A 14,177-nucleotide genomic window follows, 5' to 3' on the forward strand; every position below is an offset into this window, starting at 1 on the left:
CGGTAGATGGCGATACTGTTCCTATTTCAACCAAGTGAGTTTAGGAGAGACGTTGACGCGTATTTCATAGGCATGCAGGCACAGCCCGTCTCGTGCATTCCAGGGTAACTATATTTCACAGTTACCATTAAAAAAGCCATCCTGGCTGTGTCAGTTCATCTGCGTGCATCTCGTGTGTCATAGACCAAAGAAACATGACAACAGCCTTTTGTTTCCAGACTCAGCTCGTCTCCATCATGGATGCGTTGTCCAAAACAGCTGTGATGGAAATAAGTAAACTGGTAGAAATTGAATCGAAGATGCTGAAAATAGAGATAACTAGGGGACGAAATGAAATAGTCTCCCTCACAGAGAAACTGAAGCTGATGGAGAAGTTGCTGTATATGGCACAGGGGGGCAGGCAGGACGCAGCAGCAGTGTGCTCTGAAAGGAGGCACTCTGCAGAAAACGAAGTATTTTTAGCGCCTGACAGGACAAGACCTGTCATAAAAAGGTAGGCATGTTGATTCTTGTGTGTAGATGTGATGTCTGTGACGTGCTGGCATCATTTCCTTAATCTCCATCATGACTTCTGTTGTCTTCACCCTCCCTAAGTGCACAGCATCCTAGTGAAACCCTGTGGGAAAGCATTAGTTCCTCTACTGAGATAAGCAGTTTACCTCAAGCGGAAAACCACTCTGCAACTGACGTAAATCTCTAGTCATCATGTAGTTTTGTTATAATATCATTATCATATTCTGTGTCCTGTATTTGTAACAAGTGCCGCTGATATGTGCTTTTCCCCCCTCACCAGCTCCTAAATCCACATAAAAAGCAATCCGAGCCGGTTGAGGTGAAGGAGGAGCCACCAGAGGTGATCAATGAAGACACTGGCCAAGACAGGACAAGTGAAAACAGTGAGTGTTGTAGTTTGTGATTAAGTTTGGTTGTGCAAAACTTATCTACAAAGCTTTAGGAGTCACAATATTGTTTCTGTATCATCAAATAAACCTTGAGTGTCCAGAAGTGTGTTTTTCTTTATTTTATACTACATTACCTTCATGCTTATCAGAATTGTACTTTGAAATAATCCTTTTGTAAGTATCCAAACTCCAGTTACTTATGAATGTCCCTTGTGGCCATGATCAGGATAATCGGGACCAAATATTTTCCCTAATTTTAACAAGCTTATCTGCTGTTAACAGGGCGGGAAGCAATCACAGACAACCAGACGAGTCCAGATTTGATGCAGCATCCCAAACCAATTGCAGAACACCAGCAGCCCCTCTTCGCTGATAACTTTGTGACTCTGAGCACCCAGCAGTCTCTTGCTGAACCGGGGAAGGGGGGAACACTCTGGAATCCACAAGTAGCACCTGCACACACAAATCTAGAGGATGGGAAAAGTGTGGCTCAAAATGTTGCCTCCCAAAGCTTACACGTACTCAGGAATATGAAGCTTCACAGTTTTAGGAACTCAGCTACAAAGAGGTTTGGTTGTTTGCAGTGCGGCAAGAGTTTCAGATGCTTTAGTCAGCTTGAAATACACCAGAGAAGTCACACAGGAGAGAAGCCGTTCAGATGCACACTTTGTGGAAAGCGATATGCCCAAAAAGGGCATCTGTACACACACCAGCGCACACACACTGGGGAAAAGCCATATCGCTGTCCTATTTGTGGAAAGGGCTTCATTCAGAAATGCACTCTCGATATGCATCAGCGCACACACACGGGAGAAAAACCTTTTGTTTGCATTAACTGTGGCAAAGGTTTTACAAAGAATTGCAATTTGAAAAAACACCTCGCAGTGCATCTAGATCCTAGTTTGAACATTTATGGTGGTGAACCCACTGCACCAGCATTTAGTGGAACATTCATAAATGGTACCTCTTAAAACACCAACTGGTACCAAATTTTACTTCTCCAGCTGTTTGGTTCAAATGTTTTGTGGAAAATAAAGATATGTTTGCTCCAGACCTGAATGCGTGTCACCTGCTTTTACTGTTTAAATTCCCAAAATACAAAGAAAATATCTGATGGTGCATGTGTTCCTCACTGCATATCTTTATTTTGTCAAAGTTTCAGCCATTTCCCAACAAACTGACGTTGTATATTCACAAATATACGCTTCTTTCATAGAGTGGCAAAATAGTGCTTCTTTTGACATAAGGACTAAATAGCAGCTAATCAATAAAACATCCTCTTTAAAAAAAAAAAAAAAAATGGATGAGAAGGAGAAAGGGAAGTTATGTAATGCTAAAGAAACGAACAAACCAAACTTCAGAAAGGCCATTTGAATTGTCATCAGCTCCCTATTCAAAATCCAGCATCCATTTAGGTATGGGGGCACATCAGTGCTACCCAGGCTCCGCCCTCGCAGTGACGCAACACCTTCGGCTCTGCTACACTTACTCAGGCAAACTGCTCATTCAGGTGGATTCGAGTTCCCGAAAAAATGGGAACTCCACCCACTTTGTCGGGAAGCAATCAACTTTGAGCAGCGCCAACGGCCCAGGGTAGAGGCGTGTTCAAGGTAGTGACGTGGTTGAACTGCCACTCAACCCATGGATTGTACACGGAAGCGCTTCATTCAATATCAACATGGAGTAGCGTCAAGCTTTTGACACTGCTGTAGATGCTGTAATGAAAGTGTTCGACGGGAGATTCTCGTTAAAAATCGAGCAAAGAACAGCCCTTGAATCATTTCTTGACAGGAAAGACGTTTTCGCCTTGCTCCCTACTGGCTTTGGTAAGAGTTTAATCTACCAGTTAGCCCCGCTGGTAGCTAAATCATACGTCAGAGGAAAGAGTGGTGTGATTGGCTTAAGCTTAGGCACAGCCTTTTCTGGCCACAACCAGTAGCAACCCGAGGGAGGCGGGTTGACCAGGCCATTTCGAATCGTATTCGTTATGGTCTTGGTCAGACCAGAATCTCGAAGAGATTTGAAAGTCTATGTTAATCAGGCTACATCAGTGCACACAGAATATGTAGCTCACAAATTTGTTATGGAACAAATAGTGCCTTAACATTTGAATTTGGATTGGGATGTACTTCCATCCAATGCAAAACCATATACTGTGTAATTTCCACCTGTTTTTTTCTTCAGATTTGCTTTTATTGTAAGGTGAGATTAATTAAGTTTTTTTTAAAGCCTTACCTGAAAATGAGTACACTATTACTGTAGTATTAGTACACTATTACTGTAGTATTAGTTATTACAGTGTTATTACACTATTACTGTAATATTAGTTATTACAGTCTACACTCTTACTGTAGTATTAGTACACTATTACTGTAGTATTAGTTATTACAGTCTACACTATTACTGTAGTATTAGTTATTACAGTGTTATTACACTATTACTGTAGTATTAGTTATTACAGTCTACACTATTACTGTAGTATTAGTTCACTATTGCTGTAGTATTAATATTAGTTAGTTATTAGTTACTAATTAGTACTACCTACTAATAGTGTAATAACACTGTAATAACACCGTAATAACCAATACTACGGTAATACTGTACTAATTCTACAGTAATAGTGTACTTATACTACAGTAATAGTGTACTAATACTACAGTTATAGTGTAGACTGTAATAACTAATACTACAGTAATAGTGTACTTATACTACAGTAATAGTGTAGACTTTAATAACTAATACAACAGTAATAGTATAATAACACTAACAACTAATACTACAGTAATAGTGCAATAGCACTGTAATAACTAATACTACAGTAATACTGTACTAATACTACAGTAATAGTGTAGACTGTAATAACTAATACTACAGTAATAGTGTACTTATTCTACAGTAATAGTGTACTAATACTACAGTAATAGTGTAGACTGTAATAACTAATACTACAGTAATAGTGTACTAATAATACAGTAATAATAGTGTAATAACACTGTAATAACTACAGTAATACTACAGCACTACAGTAATAGTGTACTAATACTACAGTAATACTGTACTAATACTACAGTAATAGTGTAGACTGTAATAACTAATACTACAGTAATAGTGTACTTATTCTACAGTAATAGTGTACTAATACTACAGTAATAGTGTAGACTGCAATAACTAATACTACAGTAATAGTGTACTAATAATACAGTATTAGTGTAATAACACTATAATAACACTGTAATAACTACAGTAATAACTACAGTAAACAGTACTACGTAATGGTGTACTAATACTACAGTAATAGTGTAGTAACACTGTAATAACTAATACTACAGTAATATTGTAATAACACTGTAATAACTAATACTACATTAATATTGTAATAACACTGTAATAACTAATACCACAGTGATAGTGTACGAATACTACAGTAATAGTGTAATAACACTGTAATAACTAATACTACAGTAATAGTGTAATAACACTGTAATAACTAATGCTACAGTAATAGTGTAATAACACTGTAATAACTAATGCTACAGTAATAGTGTAATAACTAATACTACAGTAATAGTGTAATAACACTGTAATAACTAATACTACAGTAATAGTGTAATAACACTGTAATAACTAATACTACAGTAATAGTGTACTAATAGTTAGTAGTTACTTAATAGTTAATATTAGTTATTACAGTGTTATTACAGCGTTATTACACTATTACTGTAGTATTAGTACAGTATTACTGTAGTATTAGTTATTACAGTGTTATTACAGTGTTGTTACACTATTAGTATTAGTACACTATTACTGTAGTATTAGTTATTACAGTGTTGTTACACTATTAGTATTAGTACACTATTACTGTAGTATTAGTTATTACAGTGTTATTACACTATTACTGTATTATTAGTTATTACAGTCTACACTATTACTGTAGTATTAGTTATTACAGTGTTATTACAGTGTTGTTACACTATTACTGTAGTATTAGTTATTATTATTATTATAATAATAATAAAAAAGGGAAACAGGAATTTAAATGTGAGAATGCTTAATGCATTCTCACAATTATGGGATATATATACAGGGTTTGGGAGTCTGCTGTCTTTGAACAAGCCATTCTTGACTTGGGTCTGATTACTTGTGTTTTAACGCATTATATTTAGAGCTTACAAAAAAATAATTCGGGCCCAATACCAATAACTATTCACAACTTAAAGATATTATTTTTGCTATATAAAAAAATCTAAACTGTATACATGTAAATATACACAAGTAGCTTCTCGAAATTAACTGTAGATCCCCATGATTACCACTAGATGTCAGTAATTTTACATGCCATCTACTTTGTGATATGGGAAGATTACATTTTTTTAATATAATTTTTTAAGAGATACGATTATTGTCCATCCACCGTAAGCTTGAGCAAAGAAACCCAGACTTTTGCAATAGTCATACTATGAGTTATTTCTACATACTTATTATTAAGAAAAAACCTGTTAATAGCGTGTGAGGAACAAACTAGTCTCACAGTTCTGTTTATTTCACCAAATTAGATGATTTTCAACTCAAGCAACTGAGACAGTATTGTAAAAACAGATCCACGTATTTATTTAATATTGCGCCTTCTTTATTTGTTCACAACAAATTAGATAGCCATCAGCTGAATATAATACATGAAATAGTTATTTGAAACTTCTTATTGATATAAATATATTATTAAACTTTGCATTTTGTCCCTAGAAGTCATTCGAATTGGCATGAGACATTTTCAAGTTTTCTCTCGTTGAGAAGTCATGATCTAATCATACATTATGTGGCCCTTGTGTGCTCGTCATAAACGGTGGTGCGCGAGCATACAGATTTCCCATAACCCCTTGCGGCACAGCTGTATTACACATTTTATTTAAGGAGCAACGTTGCTACGGTAGAAATCGTGCCAAAATTACGAAATATTGAGCTTCTCTGACGATATGATGTGCGACACTGCAAACCGGAGTTTTCGGACACAGTTGGCCGCGATCCTGGAGAAACTAACAAAGGTGGCTTTGGTTGAAATCGGAAACCTTGCTGATGAATGCTCCTCCGTCCTTCACACCGAGATATCGCTGCACAAAACGGAGAATGAAGCGTTAAAGAAGAGGTGTTACTCTTTGGAGGTCCAGCTGAGAGCAGCGAGGGAGGCACATAGCTACCCTGCACATGTCAGCAACAACGTCAGCCGCAGGCAGCCCGCAGGTCAGAAAGCTGGACTGGGGGTCCACCAAGATACCACCCCCAAAGGCATTTTCACAGCATAATGTGACGGGTTCATTGGAAGGCTGGTTGAAGAGTCTACAACCTCCTCAACTGAATTATTTCTTGTGTTAATGGCAGGTTTAAGTTATGTTTCAGTTGCGTTTACTGCTAAAAAATATTTAAAAAGGGCCCAGATATGCATCATCTTTCTCTTTCAGATGAGCACCATTCTGCACCAGCCATCGATGGAGTATTCGGGAAGGACTGGTGCATGGATCTGTGGAGAGAAGACAAGCTGCCCCCTCAAAGAGGAGAGCTAGCTGAGACTCCTGTTATAAACAATATGGGTGCCCAGGTCAGATGTGTGGAGTTGTTGCTTTTCCAATTCCACTGTAAAACGGCCTGAGTGAATAATCACTTCATCAGTTCACAGGTTTTTATCTTGTTTTGTTTATAGGCAATTGACTTGATGGGAAGGGACCCCGATCTCATCTTTGTCAAGGAAGAGACATATGATGATCCTATTGGTCAACACATGAGGCAAACTGATAATAGAAAAAGTAAGTAAGGAATAAAACAAACCCAGATCTTTGTAATCCGGGATGCTGCCTGTGATTTAACTGCATTCTTCTCATTTTACAGTTGTTGGGATGTTTGAGGAGGACAGTATGCTTCATAGATCTGTCGATGAACTGCAGCTTCACTCAGGGGAGTTAAATAACTTCCCAATGACGTCTGAAAGTCAAATACAACAACGTACGCAGCCAACAATTATGGACAGGTTGATAGATGATGCAACAATGAGCACTCTGGCTGAAAACACAAACCCGTCAGCCTCCGTGGAGCACTTGGACTACACAAACAGCATTCACACTAATGCAACCAAAGAACTTAGCATCCAGCCAAAACCGATGAAGCCAACAAAGAGGTTTGAGTGTTTATTCTGTGGAAAAACGTTCAACTATTTGAGCAGTTTAAAAGTCCACATAAGGCGACACTCTGGTGAAAAGCCGTTCAGCTGTTCTGTGTGTGGGAAGCGTTTTGCACAAAAGACATATCTGAAATTGCACCAGCGGGTGCACTCAGGGGAAAAGCCATACAGCTGTCAAGACTGTGGCAAAAGCTTTTCCCAGAAAAGCTCTCTGAACATACATCTTCGAACACACACTGGTGAAAAACCTTACAGCTGTGTGGATTGTGGTAAATGTTATGCATATAAGTATGGTTTAAATCACCACCAGTGTTTCAACTGGCTGGTCAAACCAGAAGTGTTTGATAGTGCTGGAGTCAGTACTGTTCAGAGTGGCCCGACATGTGCCAGTATGTCTATGTAAACCTTTAACATGGATGAAAAATGTTGATTTAAAGTGCTGAACTATTAGCAAAAACAAGCAAATTGTGTTGTCCATGTGGTTAACAGTGTTGCTGTATATGTTTTCAGCTTCATCGCAGAGAGACATATGTCGCAGCAGCCAAAAGACATTAGTGAATATGTATTTTCTCTTATGGTTCATTTGATCAAGTAGGATTCAGTTGACTGGATTAGGCTTTACATGAAAATTTTACCATCCCCTCAGCTTACAATAGATATAAATACTAAAGTAGAACTGTGGGGAAAAATGAAAACTTAACCTCTGTGTCATCCGTGCATGTGTATATATTTCATATCTCAAGCCATAGTAGACCTGTCCCAGAAAAATGCCAAAATAATTACTCTGGGCAGCTGCTCCATGGTTTGCACGTTTGTATCATACATCTTTGAAACTACCTCTTTGCAACAAAGTGAAAACAACTCTGTTTGCTTTATTGCCCAGGTATCACCACTGCTTTCCATTCCTCTTATGCCATGCCTCATTTCTTTAAATGGCATTAAACTGAGTGTGGAGGCCTTGAAGAACAGAACTGTTATGTTGACGTGTCCAGAAACCATTGTTGTCTGATGTTACCTTTTAAATAAATATATTTAATGGTTGCATCATTATTGTATATAGAATGTTTGTTTTCAACATGCAGTACGTCTCATTTATCTTTTAAAATCCTTTTTTTTCTTGCCATGTACTGTTTAATATGTATGAATTAGTTCAAAATTTGCCTGTGATGATTAACCTGAACAGAGCAGCTGAGGGAATTATTCCTGTTTAGGGCAGCGATCTTTGCTGTGGATGCTTCTCTGCTGTCAGATGTGCTTTGTTCCAAATTGTTCAAGATGAATACATAAAGACTGTGGGTAGGATTCTTGCACCTTGAATTTCATGAGACAAAGGAGTGTTCGTACAATAAAAGGAGAAATATTAAATAAAATTCAAATCCCAACATGAACATTCATGACTGTTTATTGCAAAGACGGAACACTGAAAAACATTCAAGTGCTAAAATAAAAACAAGTTACAAAAAAATTCTTGTTTCACACTTTGGACTTTTTAAGCACAAAACTACTGACTTGAAATAATTAAAAACATGACATGAACTACCTTTACACTAAAGTTAGAAGTGGTACATGAAACTACATGAAGCTACTGATCGTCCACTACAACTGATCACTGGCCAGTTTTTGCCGTCAAGTTTTTAAGCTGTTTCCGACATCACGTTTTCTCTACAACAACCTCGCGGTTTAAGTGTGCCATTAAATGATGGTTGAGGTTCACCTTTTGCGTAAAAGTCTTCCCACATTTAACACAGTGGAAAGGTCTGTCGCCAGTGTGAATGCGCAAGTGACATTTCAGATTGCCTTTTTGGGTAAACTCCTTTCCACATAAGGTGCACCTGTGCGGTTTCTCTCCTGTGTGGACAACGTAGTGAATCCTTAGAGCTGATGGGTTAGCAAAGGTCTTCCCGCATATCTGACATGACTTGCTGATTCTCCGAACTGGAGGCACACAAGTGTGAGATTTTAGCTTGTTCCTGTGAGGGAAACGTTGCTTACAAATGCTGCAGAAGTTTGACTTGTGGGATTTCATGTGGTGTGTCAGAGTGCCCTTGTGAAAGAATGCCCTGTAACATATTTGACAAGTAAACTTGCCCGTGTTGGGAACTCTGGACGTTTCTGCATTAAGCATATTTAAGTCACCATGTGAATCTTTATCAAGAGTATTGGAGTTTAAGGTGCTGTCTATGGGTAAAGTCAGCTGCTTGTATAGACTGGGCCCAACTTCAGCATTCATAGCTGGGTCCTGCTGGCTTGCTTGAACAAACTGGACATCATCATCATCCTCATCCTCTTCAATTGGAATTATATGAGTGCTGAAGGCCTCTTCTGTAACATCGACAGACATCAACTGCACAGTTGGATCTTCAATGCCATCTGCGGACACAACCTGCTCTTCACTCTGATTAAATGACAGGCTGCAAGTGCTGTCATCAATGGAGTTATCCGCTGATAGCTGCTCCTGTTCCTCAGCTGTGCTTTCCTCGTGTTCTGGTGTACAAAGGCAATGGGTCAAACACTCAGAAAACAGCTAAGGATGGTAAACCTGCACCGTGTGCCCCTGCCATGTCAGTTCTTCTCCCCTCCCTTACCTTCAGTGCTGAGTGCTTCCTGCTGGCTGCAAGTGGCAGCGTCCTGTACATACTCCTCCTCTTTGACAGCAGCCACAGCGACTTGCTCAGAAAGTGCCTCGACAGACTGTTAACGCAGAAAAATTATCTAAACGTTATAATGTGTTCTGGACAACAGTGCTTTATCAGTTGTAAGTTAGCCTGAAAATTTGGCGGACGGCCATTAATTCATCGATCTTGACCAAGTTAGAACCTGTGGTTTGACAGCATATGGGCATTACGATGAGCCTTTAGACCTTTTCAGATGACAATTTTATGGTTTTGATGTAATCTTGAGATTACTCCAAAACTAGTTTAATGTAAAGTACATACACAAGATAACAAGTGCTGAATACTCGTGTGTAACTTGCATTCACCTTATCTGGTGACTGGGCTAAGTCTGGGCATCTCTGCAGACTGTATGGATCCCTGTCTTTCCACAGATTCATACACCAGTCTTTTCCAAAAATCCCGTCAATGGTGGGAGGCCCAGCCACTGAGAAAAAAAAAAAAAAAAACATTAAAGCCAAATACAGTAAATGCAGAGGCGAGTCTGCTCATTTCTGTTCACCACATCTGAGCTGCTGTTACTGTGAAACTGCAGTACCATCGAGGGCCTCCTCGTCTCTGTAGCAGACAGTTTGTACACCTACGCTGCGATAACATTTACACAATTTGGGGGCGTCGCTTCTTGTTATCGCCAGCTCACACTCGAGGCTATTTACTTTTTCTGCCAGGGCTGAGTTCGCAAACAGAAGCCGGGAGAGCTCCAGCCGCAGCTCAGCCGAGTCCTCATCCACCAGTTTGCAGACCTGAGACAGGGCAGACTTCACCATCGTCTCCATGATGGACGAGAGCTGTGAGTGAAAAGAAACACAGGTCGCCATGGCTGACAGTGGCAACAGAAAGGCTTCTCACCAACCCTGAGAAACAAAAATTCAAAAGAGAAACTGTTAGCTACTGTAAAATGAAAACATTCAGTTGCGGAACAGACAGCTAATGAAGCTCATTTGAGGTAACGGTGCTCGTAAAGTGGGACCCAAATAAAAGTTGCAAGGATGACGTATTTCCGGCGGATGTTGTTGGTCAGCTGAGTTGTATCAGAGAGCTTCCTAGTTAGCAAATTAGAGCAGAAATTGGCGTCTTTTTCTCCAGTACATCGATATATATGCAAACCGCTTTCTCGCGCATCATATCAGATCAGATTTCAGTGGACGTGAACCGGGACAACCGCGAATATGAACACCGAGAAAGACTTTTCGCCTCTGACGCCCAACATTGTCAGGGCTCTGAATGATAAACTGTATGAGAAGAGAAAAGTCGCAGCTCTGGAAATAGAGAAGCTGGTGCGGGAGTTTGTGGCTCAGAACAACTCTACTCAAATTCGACATGTGATCCAGATCTTGGCCTCGGAGTTTGCTCTCTCCCAACACCCCCACAGTCGGAAGGGGGGTCTCATTGGACTGGCAGCTTGCTCCATTGCCCTCGGAAAGGACTCGGGTCTGTATCTGAAGGAACTTATTGAGCCTGTACTCACGTGCTTCAATGACTCAGACAGCCGATTGCGCTATTATGCTTGTGAGGCCCTCTATAACATAGTGAAAGTGGCTAGGGGAGCTGTATTGCCCCACTTCAACCTGCTTTTTGATGGTCTTAGTAAGCTTGCAGCAGATCCAGACCCTAATGTGAAAAGTGGATCTGAACTACTGGACAGACTGCTGAAAGACATAGTTACAGAAAGCAACACGTTTGACTTGGTGGCATTTGTTCCCCTGCTGAGGGAGAGAATCTACTCAAATAATCAGTATGCCAGACAGTTTATAATTTCTTGGATTCATGTTCTGGAGTCTGTGCCAGACATTAACTTGTTAGACTATCTCCCAGAGTTCCTGGATGGGCTCTTCCAAATTCTGGGTGACAACGGCAAGGAGATCCGTCGGACATGTGAGGTGGTGCTGGGAGAGTTTCTGAAGGAGATTAAGAAGACACCCTCCAGTGTGAAATTTGCTGAGATGGCCAACATCCTGGTCATCCACTGCCAAGTTGCAGATGAAACCAAACTCACAAATGATCTGATTCAACTGACAGCTATGACGTGGATGAGGGAGTTCATCCAGCTCGCAGGTAGAGTGGTGCTCCCCTATTCCTCTGGCATCCTAACTGCGGTGCTGCCTTGCCTTTCTTATGACGACAGAAAGAAGAATACAAAAGAAGCAGCAAGTGCCTGCAATAACAGTCTGATGAAACTGGTGACTCCTGAGGATGATGAAGAAACTGAAGAGGAAAGAAGTGGAAGCACGGGGTCACCGTCCACAGGAGAGGGCCAGCCCAAAATGGAGGGAGACGGAAATGATATGCTGAATGCATCACAAGAATCTGTTGGTTTCAGCAATATCAGTTTCTTCACTCCAGCGAGTGCTGAGAGGCCTCAGGTGAATCTAGATCTGGACGGTATTGTTCAAGTGCTTGACCGGCACCTCCATGATTCCTCCACTGGCATGATGACCCGCATAGCTGTGCTCAAATGGCTTTATCACCTCTATATCAAGACACCACGCAAAATGTTCCGCCACACGGACCGCCTTTTCCCCATTCTGCTTAAAACACTGTCTGATGAGTCTGATGAGGTGATACTGAAAGATCTAGAGGTGTTAGCTGAGATAGCATCATCTCCTGCTGGCCAAACGGACCAAGCATCCTCTTGCGACAACACTGATAACAAATTGGTGCTCGGGGTGCCAGAGGGTCCCAAGCCAGGACAGCAACCCAGCACAGGCTCCAAAGCTGTGGACGCCTCCCCCTCCACTCCCAGTATGAACTCGTACTTCTACAAGTTCATGATTAATTTGCTGAAGCGTTTCAGTCTGGAGAGGAAACTTCTGGAGAACAGAGGAGCTTTTATCATCAGACAGCTGTGTCTGTTGCTTCATGCAGAGAACATCTTTCACTCTATGGCCGACATCTTGCTGAAGGAAGAGGACCTTAAATTTGCCTCCACTATGGTTCAGACCCTAAACACCATCTTGCTAACTTCCGCTGAGCTTTTCCAGTTGCGCAACCAGCTAAAAGACCTGCATACTCAGGAAAGCTGTGCTTTGTTTTGCTGCCTGTATCGTTCCTGGTGCCACAACCCTGTGGCTACTGTGTCACTTTGTTTCCTCACACAGAACTACAAGCACGCCTATGATCTCATCCAGAAGTTTGGGAATCTGGAGGTGACAGTCGACTTTCTGATGGAGGTTGACAAGCTTGTGCAGCTCATTGAAAGCCCTATTTTCACCTACCTGCGTCTGCAGCTCCTAGATGTAGAGAACAACCCACACCTGATTAAGGCACTGTATGGTCTGCTGATGCTGCTGCCACAGAGCCAGGCCTTCCAGCTGCTCTCCCATCGCTTGAGGTGTGTCCCCAACCCAGAGCTTATGAGGACTCTGGACGAATCTAAGTACATGGACTCTAAACAGCAAGTGCCCTCCAAGCGTGCTTCTCACACTCACGTGGATTACAACGAGCTGCTCCAGCATTTTGACCGTGTGCAGAGCAAACACCTGGAGGTGCGACACCAGCGCACTGGACGTGCCTCTGATCACCCTGACAGAAAGCTATTGTGAAGTTGATGTATTGTTCCATAGTGACGTCTGTTGGCGAGTTAAGTAAAGGATGGGAATATTAATATACTTGTAATGACAAAATTATTAGATGTTAGTGATGCCAAAAAGTATTACGTACATATGATTAATTTGTTAGAAAAACACTGGGTTGTATATTGTCAATGCCTCTTACTTGTGATGTGTAACACTGAACTTGTTATGGGAAAAAAAATCATTTATTAATCTTCACTGTTAAGAGGCAGGTTAATGTCTTCCCCCATCATGTAAATCTGAGATGGAAAATGTATATGGAAAGAAATACTTACTTTTTCCTTTAATTTCCACGCCAGCCGTTTTCATAGCGTATCCTCTTAAGCAGCAGTGTAAGCATGTGTTCAGGTTTGCCTTAATCTTATGCCCGATGGAAAAGAAATCTCACATGTTGTGTGTTGACTGAGCTCAATTGAGATTTTAAACTGTGGTTCACTGAACTGTGGCCTAAATTCTGGATTTGTCCATGTTAAAAACCAGGAGTTTTACTTTAGACTAGCTTTCAGTTATGTTTCTCTCATTTCTTGCTCCTTATATAAATATATATATATATATATATATATATATATAAGTTTGTACAGATCTACCATTCACTTCTGTCATTCCTGCCTGAAAATCAATAAAGTAGACTGTGTGATTAAAAACCTTTCCCTATGATTATACATTAAACAACACGCAGGTCATTAGAACAATGCATTTGACCCAATTTATCACTTTCTTTTGGTGTTACATCCTGCATCATTTTGAATGGTATCAATATTTTCTTGTATTATCCTATTATTTTACAACAATTAAGCTCATTATACATCAGACTTAAAATGTTGACCGTTAAATTTCACTATAAAATTGTGAATAAATCTCCTTT

The 14,177-nt window shown here is 40.4% G+C and overlaps 3 protein-coding genes across 3 annotated transcripts; 2 read left to right on the forward strand and 1 right to left on the reverse strand.

Moving 5' to 3' along the window:
* Positions 1-44: 44 nt before the first annotated feature.
* Positions 45-8,456, forward strand: LOC142371896 (uncharacterized). Its single transcript, XM_075454636.1, has 9 exons — positions 45-493; positions 595-688; positions 794-896; positions 1,185-1,862; positions 4,987-5,030; positions 5,831-6,137; positions 6,356-6,492; positions 6,595-6,697; positions 6,780-8,456. The coding sequence occupies exons 1-9, from the start codon at positions 195-197 to the stop codon at positions 7,469-7,471; spliced, it is 2,457 nt and encodes an 818-aa protein (XP_075310751.1). The 5' UTR covers positions 45-194; the 3' UTR covers positions 7,472-8,456.
* On the reverse strand, positions 8,455-11,167 carry LOC142371642 (uncharacterized). The gene is made up of 4 exons (XM_075454354.1): positions 10,279-11,167; positions 10,049-10,167; positions 9,654-9,759; positions 8,455-9,552 (listed from the first exon to the last, which is right to left on the reverse strand). Exons 1-4 carry the CDS (start codon positions 10,556-10,558, stop codon positions 8,720-8,722), a joined length of 1,338 nt encoding a protein of 445 aa, XP_075310469.1. The 5' UTR covers positions 10,559-11,167; the 3' UTR covers positions 8,455-8,719.
* On the forward strand, positions 10,367-13,956 carry vac14 (vac14 homolog (S. cerevisiae)). The gene has a single exon (XM_075454350.1). The coding sequence runs from the start codon at positions 10,910-10,912 to the stop codon at positions 13,280-13,282; it is 2,373 nt and encodes a 790-aa protein (XP_075310465.1). The 5' UTR covers positions 10,367-10,909; the 3' UTR covers positions 13,283-13,956.
* The last annotated feature ends 221 nt before the right edge of the window (positions 13,957-14,177 follow it).

The sequence above is a fragment of the Odontesthes bonariensis genome, chromosome 21 (genome assembly GCF_027942865.1).
Source record: "Odontesthes bonariensis isolate fOdoBon6 chromosome 21, fOdoBon6.hap1, whole genome shotgun sequence".
In the NCBI taxonomy this organism is placed as follows: domain Eukaryota; kingdom Metazoa; phylum Chordata; class Actinopteri; order Atheriniformes; family Atherinopsidae; genus Odontesthes; species Odontesthes bonariensis.